General features: G+C 50.9%; 1 protein-coding gene across 1 annotated transcript; it reads right to left on the reverse strand.

The window, feature by feature from the left end:
• Positions 1-252: 252 nt before the first annotated feature.
• Positions 253-13,584, reverse strand: EPX (eosinophil peroxidase). The gene is made up of 12 exons (XM_061175471.1): positions 13,500-13,584; positions 13,299-13,392; positions 12,866-13,041; positions 12,608-12,725; positions 12,388-12,517; positions 11,321-11,527; positions 6,285-6,603; positions 4,632-4,792; positions 4,021-4,276; positions 3,428-3,598; positions 1,021-1,258; positions 253-454 (listed from the first exon to the last, which is right to left on the reverse strand). Exons 1-12 carry the CDS (start codon positions 13,573-13,575, stop codon positions 253-255), a joined length of 2,148 nt encoding a protein of 715 aa, XP_061031454.1. The 5' UTR covers positions 13,576-13,584.
• Between the last annotated feature and the right edge of the window lie 622 nt (positions 13,585-14,206).

A 14,206-nucleotide genomic window follows, 5' to 3' on the forward strand; every position in this document is an offset into this window, starting at 1 on the left:
GTTGATGACCAAGCTGAGGCTAGTTGGATACTTCCGAATTGCCCCTCAAAGTCCTGGGCCCTGGGATTAACTATCAACCCAGAGGCTAGCATACTGGGAAGCCACTGTGAAAGCATGATCTGTTGCTAGAGACAAGTTCTGTTGTTTCTGCTTAGGGGCCTGAGAGGACTCAGCTGTCCTGTCCAGGGAAGGAAGTGAGGGCCTGACCCAGCCCAGGGCTGTTGGAGGAGGTCCCCCTTACCTGCAGAAGCCTCATCTGCCTCTCCAGGCTGACAGGTTCAGGCTGGGGATGCAGGTGCAGGGCACAAAGCCCTGGGGGTAGATGTTGGCCCTGAAGATGTCCCTCGGAACGGTGGTGATACCAGTGTTGTCACACACAATTCGAGACAAGGAGATGTGGCTCAGGGCCCTGCGCTGTGTCTTGGTGAAGACACCCTGTTTCTGCCACCAGAACCTACCAAGACAGTGGAGAGATGTGGGTGAAGTTTGGCAGGGATGAACAGGAATGAGCACCTGCTGTGTGTGAGGTACTTTACATACATTATTTCATTCAATTCTCCAGAATCCCTGCAAAATAGCTATGATTCCCATTTTATAAAGGAAGAAACAAGTTCAGCAGTCTAGTAAATTGCCCGGTATTAATTGCACAGTAATTTAAGTAGCCAGGACTGGATTTGAACCCAGGTAAATGCCAAATCCAAATAAGAAGTCAAGTCTTAAACCACAAGCTTATTGGAGGGAAACCAGATTTAGCTTTTGTGCCCATGTTTTCTGGGATCCTTAAGCCTGGAACAGTGAGGCTGAGAAGTCTCTCTCCTGAGTTAAAGGTGCCTCCAACTCAGGCAAGTGCTCTCTCTGCCTCTTACCAAGCTCTCCAGGGAGGAGCTCCTGGTCTCGGATCCTGTGTGCTTGGAAGAGATGAAGCTAAAAAGAGCACTTTCTCTCATTTCTGAGTCTTGAAATTCTAGTGCTTTTCTGCCCTGCCTCTGGGGCTGGTCCCTTTAGGGTAGGGGCACTTACCTGTCTCCATTTCGGGCTCTTCTGAACTGGTTCTCAAAAAGGCAAGCCAGAAGAGGCCCCACTCGGGCCCCTGGCAAAAGAGGCTCTGCGATGGCCCCAGTCCAGATGTCAATGTTGTCAGGTGTTCCATAGAGATTCAGGAACTTCCTTGCCAAACCCTGGTTTTTCAGAACCTGGCTAAGCTGTGCCAGATTCCGGGGCTGGGAGAGCCTGCAGAAGCGCCTCCAAGCGTTGTACCCTGTAGGGAAAGGGGACAGGAGCAGTTTAGTCTTACCCCTGCGGATTCCCATTAGCTTCTGCTCGCCGCGATTTCTCCTGATGGAGCTCTGTGGTCAGGCAATATTGGGCAGAACAAAATCTCTGCTGGCAGAAGAGGCCTTGAACCTTCCAAAGACCAAACCACTGCCCTCTTAATTTTCAGTGCGAGCAGACAGCCATGCTTTGTGCACACACTGAAGAGTGTCCTAATGTAAGAAGCTGTCGCAACCCAACACTCACAATCACAATGATATTATCGTGGCATTAATCAGGCACAAGTAAGACATTACCTAGAACAGAAAAGACTCTCAGATTTGTAGAATGCCCGAATGAATAAATGAGTGAATGAACCAAGAAATGAAAAACATGGATAAAATTTATCTACTCAGAAGAGGACCACATGCTGTATGATTCCATTTATATGAAAGGTCCAGAATAGGCAAATATGTAGAGATAGAAGATTAGTAATTGTCAGGGGCTGGAGTGGGGATGGGGAGTGACTATTATTACTAGGTTTCTTTTGTGAGTGATGAAAATGTTCTGATATTAGATATGATGCACAACTCTAAATATACTAAAATCATTGAATTATATACTTTACATTGGTAAATTTTGTGATATGTTAATTATATCTCAATATAATTTAAAATTAAAATTTTAACTAAAATTAAAAATTTTTTTTCACCTACTCAGAAACTAACAAAGACCATACTGATTTCTCAGCCATCAGGATCCCACACCAGGACAAGTCACATGATATGATGGGGACCATTAAGATAGGAGGAAGATAGCATTGCCATGACTCAAAGAAACACCAGCCCAACGTTGTCCATTGAACTACAACTCCCAAACACCATCCCCCAAGCTGAACAAAGAAAAACCATATAATGTTTCACCATTACTGAGCACTTCTGTGTGGATATCTCTCAGGATCCTCACATTTTTGTGAGGTACTTTGTAATCCCCATGTTATCAATGGATATTCGCTGAGCTTGAGCAACTGTGACTTTTCCAAGGTCACCCCACCATTAAGTGGCGTTCAGACCAGGCCTTCCAATTCCAAATTTGGGAAGGGATTTGAGGAGACTGCAAGAGCTATGATCAGTACACTATTTCTGGGACAGTTTAGAGGGTACAGAAACTCACTGTGTGGCAACTTGGGCAGCTAGCAATATCAGATCTCCAGCAGGGGGCACCCACGACACTAGCTGTCAGGAGCACCCAAGCGTAGGGAAGGAAAGAAACTCAGGTTCTTGAGTGCCTGCTGTGTGCCAGCCAGGGGCTGTGTTAGGTGCAGTAGAAATTGCCCACCCTTTATTATTCACGGCCAAAAATTAGCAGAGGCAGATGGGGCTTCGGGTTGTATTTAGACAGGGAAGTAGGAGATGGGGAGAGGGAGAGATGAGCGAGGCTGTGGCCAAAGCCTTCCCCTAACATCGTGGATTGAACAGGGGGATGAAAGGAGAAATTTTGAAACTGATTCGAATTTTACAACTTCCTAGTTATGTGGGCTTGGGCCAATTACTAGATGTCTCTGAGTTTATTTCCTCATTTATAAAAATGTCTGTCACAGCTGCTTTTCAAGGTCATTGGGAGGACTAAAAGAGTTAATATCCATTAAAGATCCTAGCAAAGTGCCTAATTTTTCTTATTTCCTGGGATAAAGTCTTTCTGTGGCCTCACCAAACAACCAAGGCAGTCTTACCTTTACTCCACCTGTTCCCTGCCTCTCAGGCTCTTTGCCCAATTAGAGCCAAGAGCCAGTTTCTATATCCCTGGAACTGCCTCCCTGGATCTTGCCAGGGTGGTGGGGCATGGAGCAGCTCTTCCCTGCCTTTTAAAGCCACTGTTTTTCTCTACTTGGAAAGTCCTGATCTCCTTTGTGTCCTGTGTCCTTCAGCTCCTGCGTCCAAGTCCTGGTCCTGTTGTGACCCTAAAGCTAGAGACCCTATGGAGGATGGAGAAGATGTGGCAGAACAGCAACAAGGAGGTCCCAGGGATGCTTTAATGCATCAGCCTCAGCACATCCTGTAGACAGTCCCAGTCAGAAAGGAGGCGCCAAGGGTCTTCTCTGAACCCTCCCCCCAACCAACCATCACCAGCAACCCTGCTCTGGGGAAGCCTGGGAAGGGGCGGGCAGCCCCCTCACCTGGGAGGCCATGGTCCCGGCTGCGTTGCATGTTGAGAGCTGCCAGGTCCAGCCCGATCCTTCTCACTTGCTGAAACAGCCGGTCCCGGAGCTCATCCACTAACATGGAATCTTGACGGTTCAGCTTGGCAGGGGTGGCCATGAGGCCTCGGAGGATGGGGTCGATGCCACCTGGTGGCGGGGAATATGAACAGCACAGATTGGACCAGCCTCTTGGAAGCCCCTAGGGTCATCACATGATGCCAAGCTAGCTCAGAGCTGGACAAGCCAGTCACTTACATTCTATAATGTTTGTATCCGGAAACAGTGGCCTGGGTGGACATGAAGGGAGCTGGAGCCGGCAAGAAAGGCAATCACCCCCACTTCTCCGAGAAGGAGTGGAAGGCAAGCTCCTTTCAGGACCACAACCACCAGTCTCCTCCCCTTTTAGAAATCCTCTAATCCCGGAGGGGATGGGAGGCCCGTGACTGAGGGTCTTGGTGGCACCTGCCTTGTTTTCACTTGCTTGGGGAGATGATTAGCAGTAGCCTGGCCTCCGGCACTAAGCTGGGCCCCACCGCCTCGCCCTGTCTGCCTCTGGAAAACCTGGTCACCTTCGTGCACGATGCGCCAGCTGGCGAAGAAGGCGGAGCTGAGTGGGACCCGCGAGTTGGGTGCTGAGGCCTGGTACTGGCTGTCCAGGCGGAACATGAAGGGCTGGATCATGGTGTGGCCGAAGCGGAAGGCCAGGGTGAAGACGTTGGCCACACGGGGGTCTACATTGGAGCAGTACCCCTGGTAGGACCCCAGGGTTTTCCTGGCCCTGGCCTTGCCCAGAACCAAGGGCAGAAAGTCCCGGTAGGTGATGATCTGGAAGAAAAGATGGAGGAGGAACGTTACCTTAGTGGCCACCCACCCCACTCCCTTGCCTTTGGACAGACCTTTTGCTTTTCGAAGGGCTGCTCAGACATATTGATTCTTTATTGGCAGTATGTCAAATGTGGCGATGTTAATTTCCCATTGTCTGATGGAGATACTGAGGACCAGAGAGGCTGGGTGACATGAACGGGGTCACAGAGAGAGTTAGTGGCAGTGTTGGGGATACAGGTCGGATCTCAGGAGCACTCCCAATCACCCAGACCTAGCTGACTTGAGGCACATCCCCCAGGATGGCTTCTCACGCCAGATTGCCTTCTAAGGGATGCTGGGACCCAGGGCCCCCTACCTGGACCATGGCCCCCACGATCTTCCGAGCCTCCTGGTACAGCTTGTCTCTGGTCCACTGAGGATTCAGGTGTCTCAGCTCAGTTGCCAGCCGGTTGTGCTCTCGCACAAAGAGGGTGTGCATGGCTGCCAGTTTCGGGGTTTCGGTTGACCGGCTGTCACCTTGAAAACCCCAAGTTCAGAGTCACCATAGTCCTTCCCAGAGCAATGTCTTTCTACTAAGGCAGACAGAGCTCTGGGGACTAGAAAGAGGTGGTGGGATTTTGTGACCTGGGCCAAATTCCTGGCCCTCACTGGACCTCCATCTCCTCAGCTGTGCTGTGAGGCTCCACTGACAAACACAATGGGCCAGGAGTGGGAGGACAGTGGAGTCTCGGGTTCCTAAGTTACTGGAATGAGTTTGCATGAGGTGGCACAGGGCAGCTGCTGGTCTTGGGCAGGAACGCTTTTGCCTAATGATTCTGCTCTGCAGGATTACCAGATCCACAGCTGGTGGAGGGTCCTGGGTGACTCTAGGAACCTGTCCTGTGGGCTGCATCCTTCTGCACGTTCTCTTCCGGGGGCTGGACCTCTCCCCAGCTTTGGGCTTGGTGTCATGCTGCTCTCCCCAGGGAGCCCCATGGAAGGAGAAAGAAGGAAGTTTGGGCAGAGCCTGTTCCTGTAGTCAGACCTTCTCCTAGAGGCCAGGAAGGAAAGTACATTCCTGAAGGTGGCCTTACACACAGTCATTTGCTGGCTTTGAACTAATAAGCCCTTGTATGTGGTCTTATTCAATCTACTCTTAAGTAAACCTCTGGTGAAGGCGCATGCCGCTCTTGCCAGGAGCAAAGAAACATACAATCCTTAGAAAAGGGGCTGGAGCTGACTCCCTGCAAAGGAGGTGGTGGAGCAGAGTGGAAAGAGCCCAGACCTGGCCACTACACTGACTTAAGTCCTCACTGTGGACCCTGCCATCTGACACTCTGCTCTGGAGCACATTAGTTATCTTCCCTGAGTGTCTCATCTGCAAAACGAGGGCGCTAATAATGCTCTCCTTTCAGGGCTGCTGTAAGGATTAGAGATGGCACATTTAAATATATTAAATAACCAGAAGCAATGACCATCGTTATGATAACCAGCATGGGGGGCAGGGGCAAAGACCCCCAGGAGAGTTCAGATTATGCATCCAGAAGAAGGTACCAGGTGACAGTGTCTAGCAAGAGCAGGGGGGAAACTGAAGATTCTAAGGGAATTTAGCCCGGAGAAGAAAAAAATATTAGGTGGAAGTGAAAGCTACTTTCAGGTTATTAAAGAGGCTATTACTGTGTGAAAGATAGAGCTTTTTCTCCGAGGTTCTAGAAGCATGATGAAGAGCAACAGATGGGCATTGGATCCAAATGGGGGGGGAGGGGCTTTCTGCAGTCAGCGCCGCTCCAGATGAACAGCAGAGGGGGTGAGTCCCTTATCACCGAAGAGAGTCAAGTGGTGATCTCCGGCCACACACCGGGTTCACAAAGGGACTCCTTCCAACTTACTGATTCTGGGATGACTGTGCACAGATCTGTGTGTCTAATATTGAGGTCTGAAGCCATGCACCCCCATCGAGTCCCACCAGGCTTTCCCAACCCAGAACCCAGGGACTGGGTGTTTCCTCCTTCCGACCCCCGAGTCTGACCTGCCAGGAAGCAGGGGATGTTCGCGGTGCGGTTGGTGAGCAGGCAGGGGTCTTCGTGCAGATTGTCGAAGGGCAGCAGTGCCCTGCCGTTGTCATGGAAGCGGGTGTTGACGGCCAGCAGCCCCAGCTGGTTGGTCTGGTTGCGGAGCCGCAGGGCGAGGGCGTCCTCGCTGCCGTACACCATGCTGGCATCCACGAAGGAGGTGAGCGCGTTGATCTGGTTGCGGACTTTGTTGTTGTTTTGGGGGCACGAGGGTGCCGAGCGGAAGAAGGGGATGCAGTCACGCTGGTTCATGATGCGGGGGTCATTGGGCGGGATCTGAGGTGGAAGAGGAGCCAGTGACACTGGGGCCCCTCCCGAGCAAGCTCACTCCTCCTGGTCATCCCCCACCTGCTTCAAAACCTTGCTCAAAACTCCCTTTTTCCAGGAAGCCCTCCTTGACTCATCCAGACTCACGCTGCTCACCAGGTCATCTGAGCATCCTTAGCACGTTGTGTCATAGAGTCATGAAAGGTTAGAAATGGACGAGGCCTTAGAGCCTCATTTTACAGGTGGGGAAACTGAGGCTCAGAGAGGGGAAGTGACAACTCGTTAGCGGGAGAGGAGGGATTAAAACCTAGTTCTCCTGACATGAGGCTTGTGCTCCTTTCATTCCATTCAATTCAACAGACATTTCCTAAGCCCCTTTCTGTGCCGGGTGCCTCGGAGACTGTGAAGGTCGAGGAAACCCAGGACAGGTTGCAGGAAGCTGGCAATTCAGTGAAAACAGACCTGGACATAGAGTAACGTAACTCTAAATTGAGGTGGCATTTGCTATGCTTGGTTTAAAAGTCAAGAGCTAGGGAGACCTTCAAGATGGCGGAGGAGTAAGACGTGGAGATCACCTTCCCACAAATACATCAGAAATACATCTACATGTGGAACAGCTCCTACGGAACACCTACTGAATGCTGGCAGAAGACCTCAGACCTCCCAAAAGGCAAGAATCTCCCCCACGTACTTGGATAGGGCAAAAGAAAAAAGAAATAACAGAGACAAAAGAATAGGGACGGGACCTGCACCAGTGGGAGGGAGCTGTGAAGGAGGAAAGGTTTCCACACACTAGGAAGTCCCTTCGCGGGTGGAGACTGCGGGTGGTGGAGGGGGGGAGCTTTGGAGCCACGGAGGAGAGCCCAGCAACAGGGGTGCGGAGGGCAAAGCGGAGAGATTCCCGCTCAGAGGAGCGGTGCCGACCAGCACTCACCAGCCCGAGAGGCCTGTCTGCTCACCCGCCGGGGCGGGCGGGGGCTGGGAGCTGAGGCTCGGGCTTCGGTAGGATCGCAGGGAGAGGACTGGGGTTGGCGGCGTGAACACAGCCTGAAGGGAGCTAGTGCGCCACAGCTAGCCAGGAGGGAGTCCGGGAAAAGGTCTGGAGCTGCCGAAGAGGCAAGAGACTTTTTCTTGACTCTTTGTTTCCTGGTGCGCGAGGAGAGGGGATTCAGAGCGCCGCCTAAACGAGCTCCAGAGACTGGCGCAAGCCACGCCTATCAGCGCGGACCCCAGAGACAGGCATGAAACGCTAAGGCTGCTGCTGCCACCACCAAGAAGCCTGTGTGCGAGCACAGGTCACTATCCACACCTCCCCTCCCGGGAGCCTGTGCAGCCCGCCACTGCCAGGGTCCCGTGATCCAGGGACAGCTTCCCAGGGAGAACACACGGTGCGCCTCAGGCTGCTGCAACGTCACGCCGGCCTCTGCCGCCGCAGGCTCGCCCCGCATCTGTACCGCTCCCTCCACCCCCCGCCCCCCGCCTGAGTGAGCCAGAGCCCCCGAATCAGCTGCTCCTTTAACCCCATCCTGTCTGAGTGAAGAACAGACGCCAGAGGGCGACCTACACACAGAGGCGGGGCCAAATCCAAAGCTGAACCCCGGGAGCAGTGCGAACAAAGAAGAGAAAGGGAAATCTCTCCCAGCAGCCTCAGGAGCAGCGGATTAAATCTCCACAGTCAACTTGATGTACCTGCATCTGTGGAATACCTGAATAGACAACGAATCATCCCAAAACTGAGACGGTGGACTTTGGGAGCAACTGTAGACTTGGGGTTTGCTTTTTGCATCTGATTTATTTCTGGTTTTATGTTTATCTTACTTTAGTATTTAGAGTTTATTATCATTGGTAGATTTGTTTATTGATTTAGTTGCTCTCTTCCATTTTTTTTTTATATATAGATATATATATTTTTTTCCTTTTTCTCTATTTGTGAGTGTGTATGTGTATGCTTCTTTGTGTGAGTTTGTCTGTATAGCTTTGCTTTTACCATTTGTCCTAGGGTTCTGTCTGTTTTTTTTTTTTGTTGTTGTTGTTGTTTTTACTATAGTTTTAAGCACTTGTTATCATTGGTGGATTTGTTTTTTGGTTTGTTGCTCTCTTCTTTCTTTCTTTTTTTTATTACTTAAGATTTTTTTTAATTTTTAATAAATTTTTTATTTTAATAACTTTATTTTACTTTATTTTCTTTCTCTCTTTCTTTCTTTCTTTCTTTCTTTTTTTCTCCCTTTTCTTCTGAGCCATGTGGCTGACAGGGTCTTGGTGCTCAGCCTGGGTGTCAGGCCTGTGCCTCTGAGGTGGGAGAGCTGAGTTCAGGATATTGGTCCACCAGAGACCTCCCAGCTCCACATAATATCAAACAGTGAAAGCTCTCCCAGAGATCTCCATCTCAACGCTAAGACCCAACTCCACTCAATGACAGGCAAGCTACAGTGCTGGACACCCTATGCCAAACAACTAGCAAGACAGGAACACAAACCCACCCATTAGCAGAGAGGCTGCCTAAAATCTTAATAAGGTCACAGACACTCCAAAACACACCACCGGATGTGGTCCTGCCCACCAGAAAGACAAGATCCAGCCTCATCCACCAGAACACAGGCACCAGTCCCCTCCACCAGGAAGCCTACATAACCCACTGAACAAACCTTAGCCACTGGGGACAGACACCAAAAACAATGGAAACTACGAACCTGCAGCCTGTGAAAAGGAGACCCCAAACACAGTAAGTTAAGCAAAATGAGAAGACAGAGAAACACACAGTGGATGAAGGAGCAAGGCAAAAACCCACCAGACCAAACAATGAAGAGGAAATAGGCAGTCTACCTGAAAAAGAATTCAGAATAATGATAGTAAAGACGATGCAAAATCTTGGAAATAGAATGGAGAAAATACAAGAAACGTTTAACAAGGACATAGAAGAACTAAAGAGCAAACAAACAATGATGAACAACATGATAAATGAAATTAAAAATTCTCTAGAAGGAATCAATAGCAGAATAACTGAGGCAGAAGAACAGATAAGTGACCTAGAAGATAAGATAGTGGAAATAACTACTGCAGAGCAGAATAAAGAAAAAAGAATGAAAAGAATTTAGGACAATCTCAGAGAGCTCTGGGACAACATTAAACGCACCAACATTCGAATTATAGGGGTCCCAGAAGAAGAAGAGGAAAAAAAAGGGACTGAGAAAGTATTTGAAGAGATTACAGTTGAAAACTTCCCTAATATGGGTAAGGAAATAGTCAAAATGGCCATCATCAAAAAATCTACAAACAATAAATGCTGGAGAGGGTGTGGAGAAAAGGGAACCCTCTTGCACTGTTGGTGGGAATGTAAATTGATACAGCCACTATGGAGAACAGTATGGAGGTTCCTTAAAAAACTAAAAACAAAACTACCATATAACACAACAATCCCACTACGGGGCATATACCCTGAGAAAACCATAATTCAAAAGGAGTCATGTACCACAATATTCATTGCAGCTCTATTTACAATAGCCGGGACAAGGAAGCAACCTAAGTGTCCATCGACAGATGAATGGATAAAGAAGATGTGACACATATATACAATGGAATATTACTCAGCCATAAAAGGAAACGAAATTGAGTTATTTGTAGTGAGGTGGATGGACCTAGAGTCTGTCATACAGAGTGAAGTAAGTCAGAAAGAGAAAAACAAATACCGTATGCTAACACATATATATGGAATCTAAAAAAAAAGGTTCTGAGGAACCTAGCGGCAGGGCAGGAATAAAGACGCAGATGTAGAGAATGGACTTGAGGACACAGGGAGGGGGAAGGATAAGCTGCGATGAAGTGAGAGAGTGGCATGGACATATATACACTACCAAATGTAAAATAGATAGCTAGTGGGAAGCAGCTGCATAGCACAGGGAGATCAGCTCGGTGCTTTGTGACCACCTAGAGGGGTGGGATAGGGAGGGTGGGAGGGAGATGCAAGAGGGAGGAGATATGGGGATGTATGTGTATGTATGGCTGATTCACTTTGTTATAAAGCAGAAACTAACACACCATTGTAAAGCAATTATACGCCAATAAGGATGTTAAAAATTAAATAAATAAATAAAAGTCAAGAGCTAAAGGTATAATAGGAAGATAGGGGGCAGTTCCCCAGAGGAGCTTGAGGAAGGAGCCAGCCAGGGGCCCTCACATGTCATGTCGCGAGAACGTTGCCCTACCCAGTAGGGGCGAGTGAATGTGTGTGTGTGTGTGTGTGTGTGTGCACAGAGGGTCCCCTCTGTCCCCAGCAGAGGCTGTACTCCCTGGAGCCCGTCTTTTCTTCCCTAGTGTCCCGCACCATCCTTGCCTCCCAGCTGAAGGAGAGCACCGTGCTCACAACCCGATCCCAGGAAGTGGTGAGAACTGCAGGGCCTTCAGACCACCCCAGGAGGGAGAGAAGGGCAAGAGCTAAGAGATCCTAAAGTCTTCCCCTGTTGGAAAGGGACCCAGGGGTCAAGGCTAGTCTCAACTTCTTCCCCTTCCATGAGGCCAGCACCAGGACCTCCTGGCAGGTTGCCCCCCACCCCCCACAAACACACACAGAACCAGGCGTCTGTGCCGGACTGTGCATCTTGTCTCTGTCTGATACTCCAGCGTCACAGGCAGCTCCTTAAGGCAGGTGCACTAGGTGCCAGATGCCCAGCCCCAGCTCTCGGCCAGAGGTGGAGGCCACATCAGGAGCCTGGGCGTTGGGGGTAAGTACCTTGATGGGGAAGCAGGGGGGCAGCTGGGCACAGGTCCTCTCACAGTCGACGCCCACAGTGAAGGCCACTCTGGCTGGGGACTCAGGGACGAAGTCCAAGTCGTGGTCAATGAACTGGCCCCACTGCATGAACATGAGGGACCGGCCTTGGTCGGAGGTTAGCCTCTCGCTGGGGAAGCGCACGATCTGGTTGGAGACGGCTCGGACCTGGTGGGGAGATAGACAAGCGTGGGGCGCTGACTCTGCAGGGTGTCAGGGCCAACCCAGGACTCAGGGGGTGGCAGGTTGCCCCTGCTGGAGTTAGTACAGTCTCTCCTCCTCCCCTGCCCTCCCCTCCCCTCCCCTGCTTTGTCCCACTTCCTATGTGGCTGTCATTCCTACACGGATGCTCTCCAGCCCAGCTCCTGAGGATTCCAGGAGTAATTCCAGGAAGGGGATGGGCCAGGTTGGCTGGCTCAGACCCCACCAGCTTCTCCAGAGAGATAAATAGATCAAACTGATAGATCAATTTATAGACTAATGGATAATTAGATGGTAGAACTGATTGATAGATGCAAGGATTGGTTGCTAGGCGACGGATAATAAATAGAGAATTGGATAGATGGAAAGATCAACGGAAGAAAAATTGATAAATAGATGTTGATAGATGGGTAGATGACAGATTGTTATTTTGGCATATGAATAGAAGATTGATAAATTGTTAAATGTGAAATAGTTTAGGTCAATAGATAGAACTACATTAAGAGGTATTGCTCCTTATATTTAGCAAGGTACTTTGAGATGAATTCTTCCAGAAAAAACAATATTGTAATGGCTAGCATTAATATATCACATCCTACGTGGATGTTTATATCCAGGACTTTATTTACTAGTCACAACAGCAATATTAAGTGGGTTTTACTGCCATTTTACAGCTGAGGAAAATGATTGAGCTGGAGTCCTTGCCCAGAGTCATCAGCCAGCCTGTGGGAGAGCCTGGTTCGAGCCCTGTCCGACTCCAGGCTGCGCTTTTACTCCCCACATTGAGAAGAGATGGAACGTCCTCCAGCCCCTCAGCCGTGACTCACAAGGGGGAGGAGGAAGCCGTTGCGCCTCTTGCCGGGGGTCCAGCCGAAGGGGAGCGACAGCCTGTCCTCATACTCGGCTGGCAGCCAGCGTGCCAGGGCCTGGTTGGAGGCCCCCAGCCAGGGTCTCCTCCTGCAGCGATGGGTGGGCTGGGGTCAGCAGGGTTGGGAAGGAGAGGAGGGAACTGGGCCCCACCAGGTCAGATGCCGCTCCAGCACCCACTTGTTGTTGCATCTCCCAGTGATGGTTCGGTACTTGTCACTGCACTTCTCGGCTTCATCCTGGGCTGCACAGCCACTGGCCTGGGACAGCAGCCGCATTTGGGATTTCGTTAGCACATCTGGGGGTGGGACAGTGGGCAGGGTTCTAACTTCTAGAGCTGGTCTGTTCTGTACCTCCCATCCCTTTCCCTCTCCCCTCCCAACACCTCAAGGCGTGCAACCTGCAACCCCCTCCTGGCTTCCTTCCACTCCACAGTACCAGTGACATTGAAGGATCTGGACCCCTGGAGTTGTAACTTCTCTTCCAGCAGTCCCAAGGCCACGTGCATATAATCGGCAGCCTGAATGACTCTCCTGGTGGCCGCTACCGGTTGTTTGAAGTAGGACAGGAGGTCCATGGGGCTTGCCAAGCCACTGTGAAGGCGCTGCTTGATGCTGCCCAGAAGAGGAGAAGTGAGGGCTGGAGAGAGGAAGCAGGCACACCCAGCAGAGCCCCAACCTGGGCAGTGGACAGTCAGCACAGTGTAAACAGACAGAAGGATGGATAGAAGGGAGGCTCTCTACCGACATGGCACTGCCCCAAGGTGCCCAGGGGCAGGTGATGGGTGAGATGACCTTGGCTGGAGTCCATCCATCCCCCATCGTCAACCCTTCCAGGCCCATGCAGTCCCCAGACCCAGGCCCAGGCCCACCTCCTCTCAGTCTGATTGTAGGCAGCATCCACTAGCAACTTGGCCTCTGTTATGCAGCTCTGGAGGACCGAGGTCTCCACTACCCTAGGGGAGGCTGTTCAGGGGGAAGGAGGCTTAGGGTCCAGGGCAGCCACAGGTCCCTCAGACCCAAGTGCTTCCCCCTCCATTGCCCTCCTCCTTGGCTGTCCAAGGGGCTATTACCTGGGGTGGTGCCCTCAGAGAGCCGGGCCAGGATGAGGGTGGCTAGGAGCCCCACCAGGGCCAGGAGCAACTTCATCTCTGCAGTGAGACCCCAGCCACAGGGGGGTAAGTGATCACACGGGTTGGTGTCCCCTAATGCCTTCTCACCCAGAGAGGATGCTGAGCTGACCTCTCACCTCCTCCTGCTCTTCTGCGGAAGTAGCTGGGAAGGGACTTTTATAGCCTGTCCTGGGGGAGGGAGGGGAGCTCTGGGCCTCAGAAGCCCAGCCTCTTGAGGTGGAGCTCTGGGACTTCCCTCTCGTTTTCGGGGGAGTTGTGACACTGAAACACCCCACTTCACCCCTCACCAACATGGACACGTTCTTTCATCTGCTCACTCCATCCCCAGCCTCTTTGCTATCGAGTTCACTGATATATTTCTCCCAGGGCCCAGAGCAGTGCCTAGAACACAGATGTCGCTCAGTGAATATTTGCTGGGTGTGCCTCAGAAGAGCGCTGCACCTGGTCCTGCCCCTAACTATTTGTGTGGTCTTGGGCAAGTCACTTCTCCTCTCTGAACCTCAGTTTCCACATTCCTAAAATGGGACTTGGGCTAAATCATAGAAAAGGCCCCTCTCCTCCTCCAACAGGGCAGAAGCCGGGTCTGCCTTACTGTCATATCTCTCCAGCCCCCAGCACAAGGCCTAGTATTCAGTAGGTGCTCAGTA

This window comes from Eubalaena glacialis, chromosome 19 (genome assembly GCF_028564815.1).
Source record: "Eubalaena glacialis isolate mEubGla1 chromosome 19, mEubGla1.1.hap2.+ XY, whole genome shotgun sequence".
NCBI classification, from domain to species: domain Eukaryota; kingdom Metazoa; phylum Chordata; class Mammalia; order Artiodactyla; family Balaenidae; genus Eubalaena; species Eubalaena glacialis.

Excerpts from the sequence above, each read along its gene's own strand:
- EPX (XM_061175471.1), bottom strand. The coding sequence starts at position 13,575 with ATGAAGTTGCTCCTGGCCCTGGTGGGGCTCCTAGCCACCCTCATCCTG. Across the intron at positions 13,042-13,298 it reads TACAATCAGACTGAGAGGAG|CATCAAGCAGCGCCTTCACA; the intron begins GTGGGCCTGGGC and ends TCTTCTGGGCAG. Across the intron at positions 12,518-12,607 it reads ACTGGGAGATGCAACAACAA|GAGGAGACCCTGGCTGGGGG; the intron begins GTGGGTGCTGGA and ends CCATCGCTGCAG.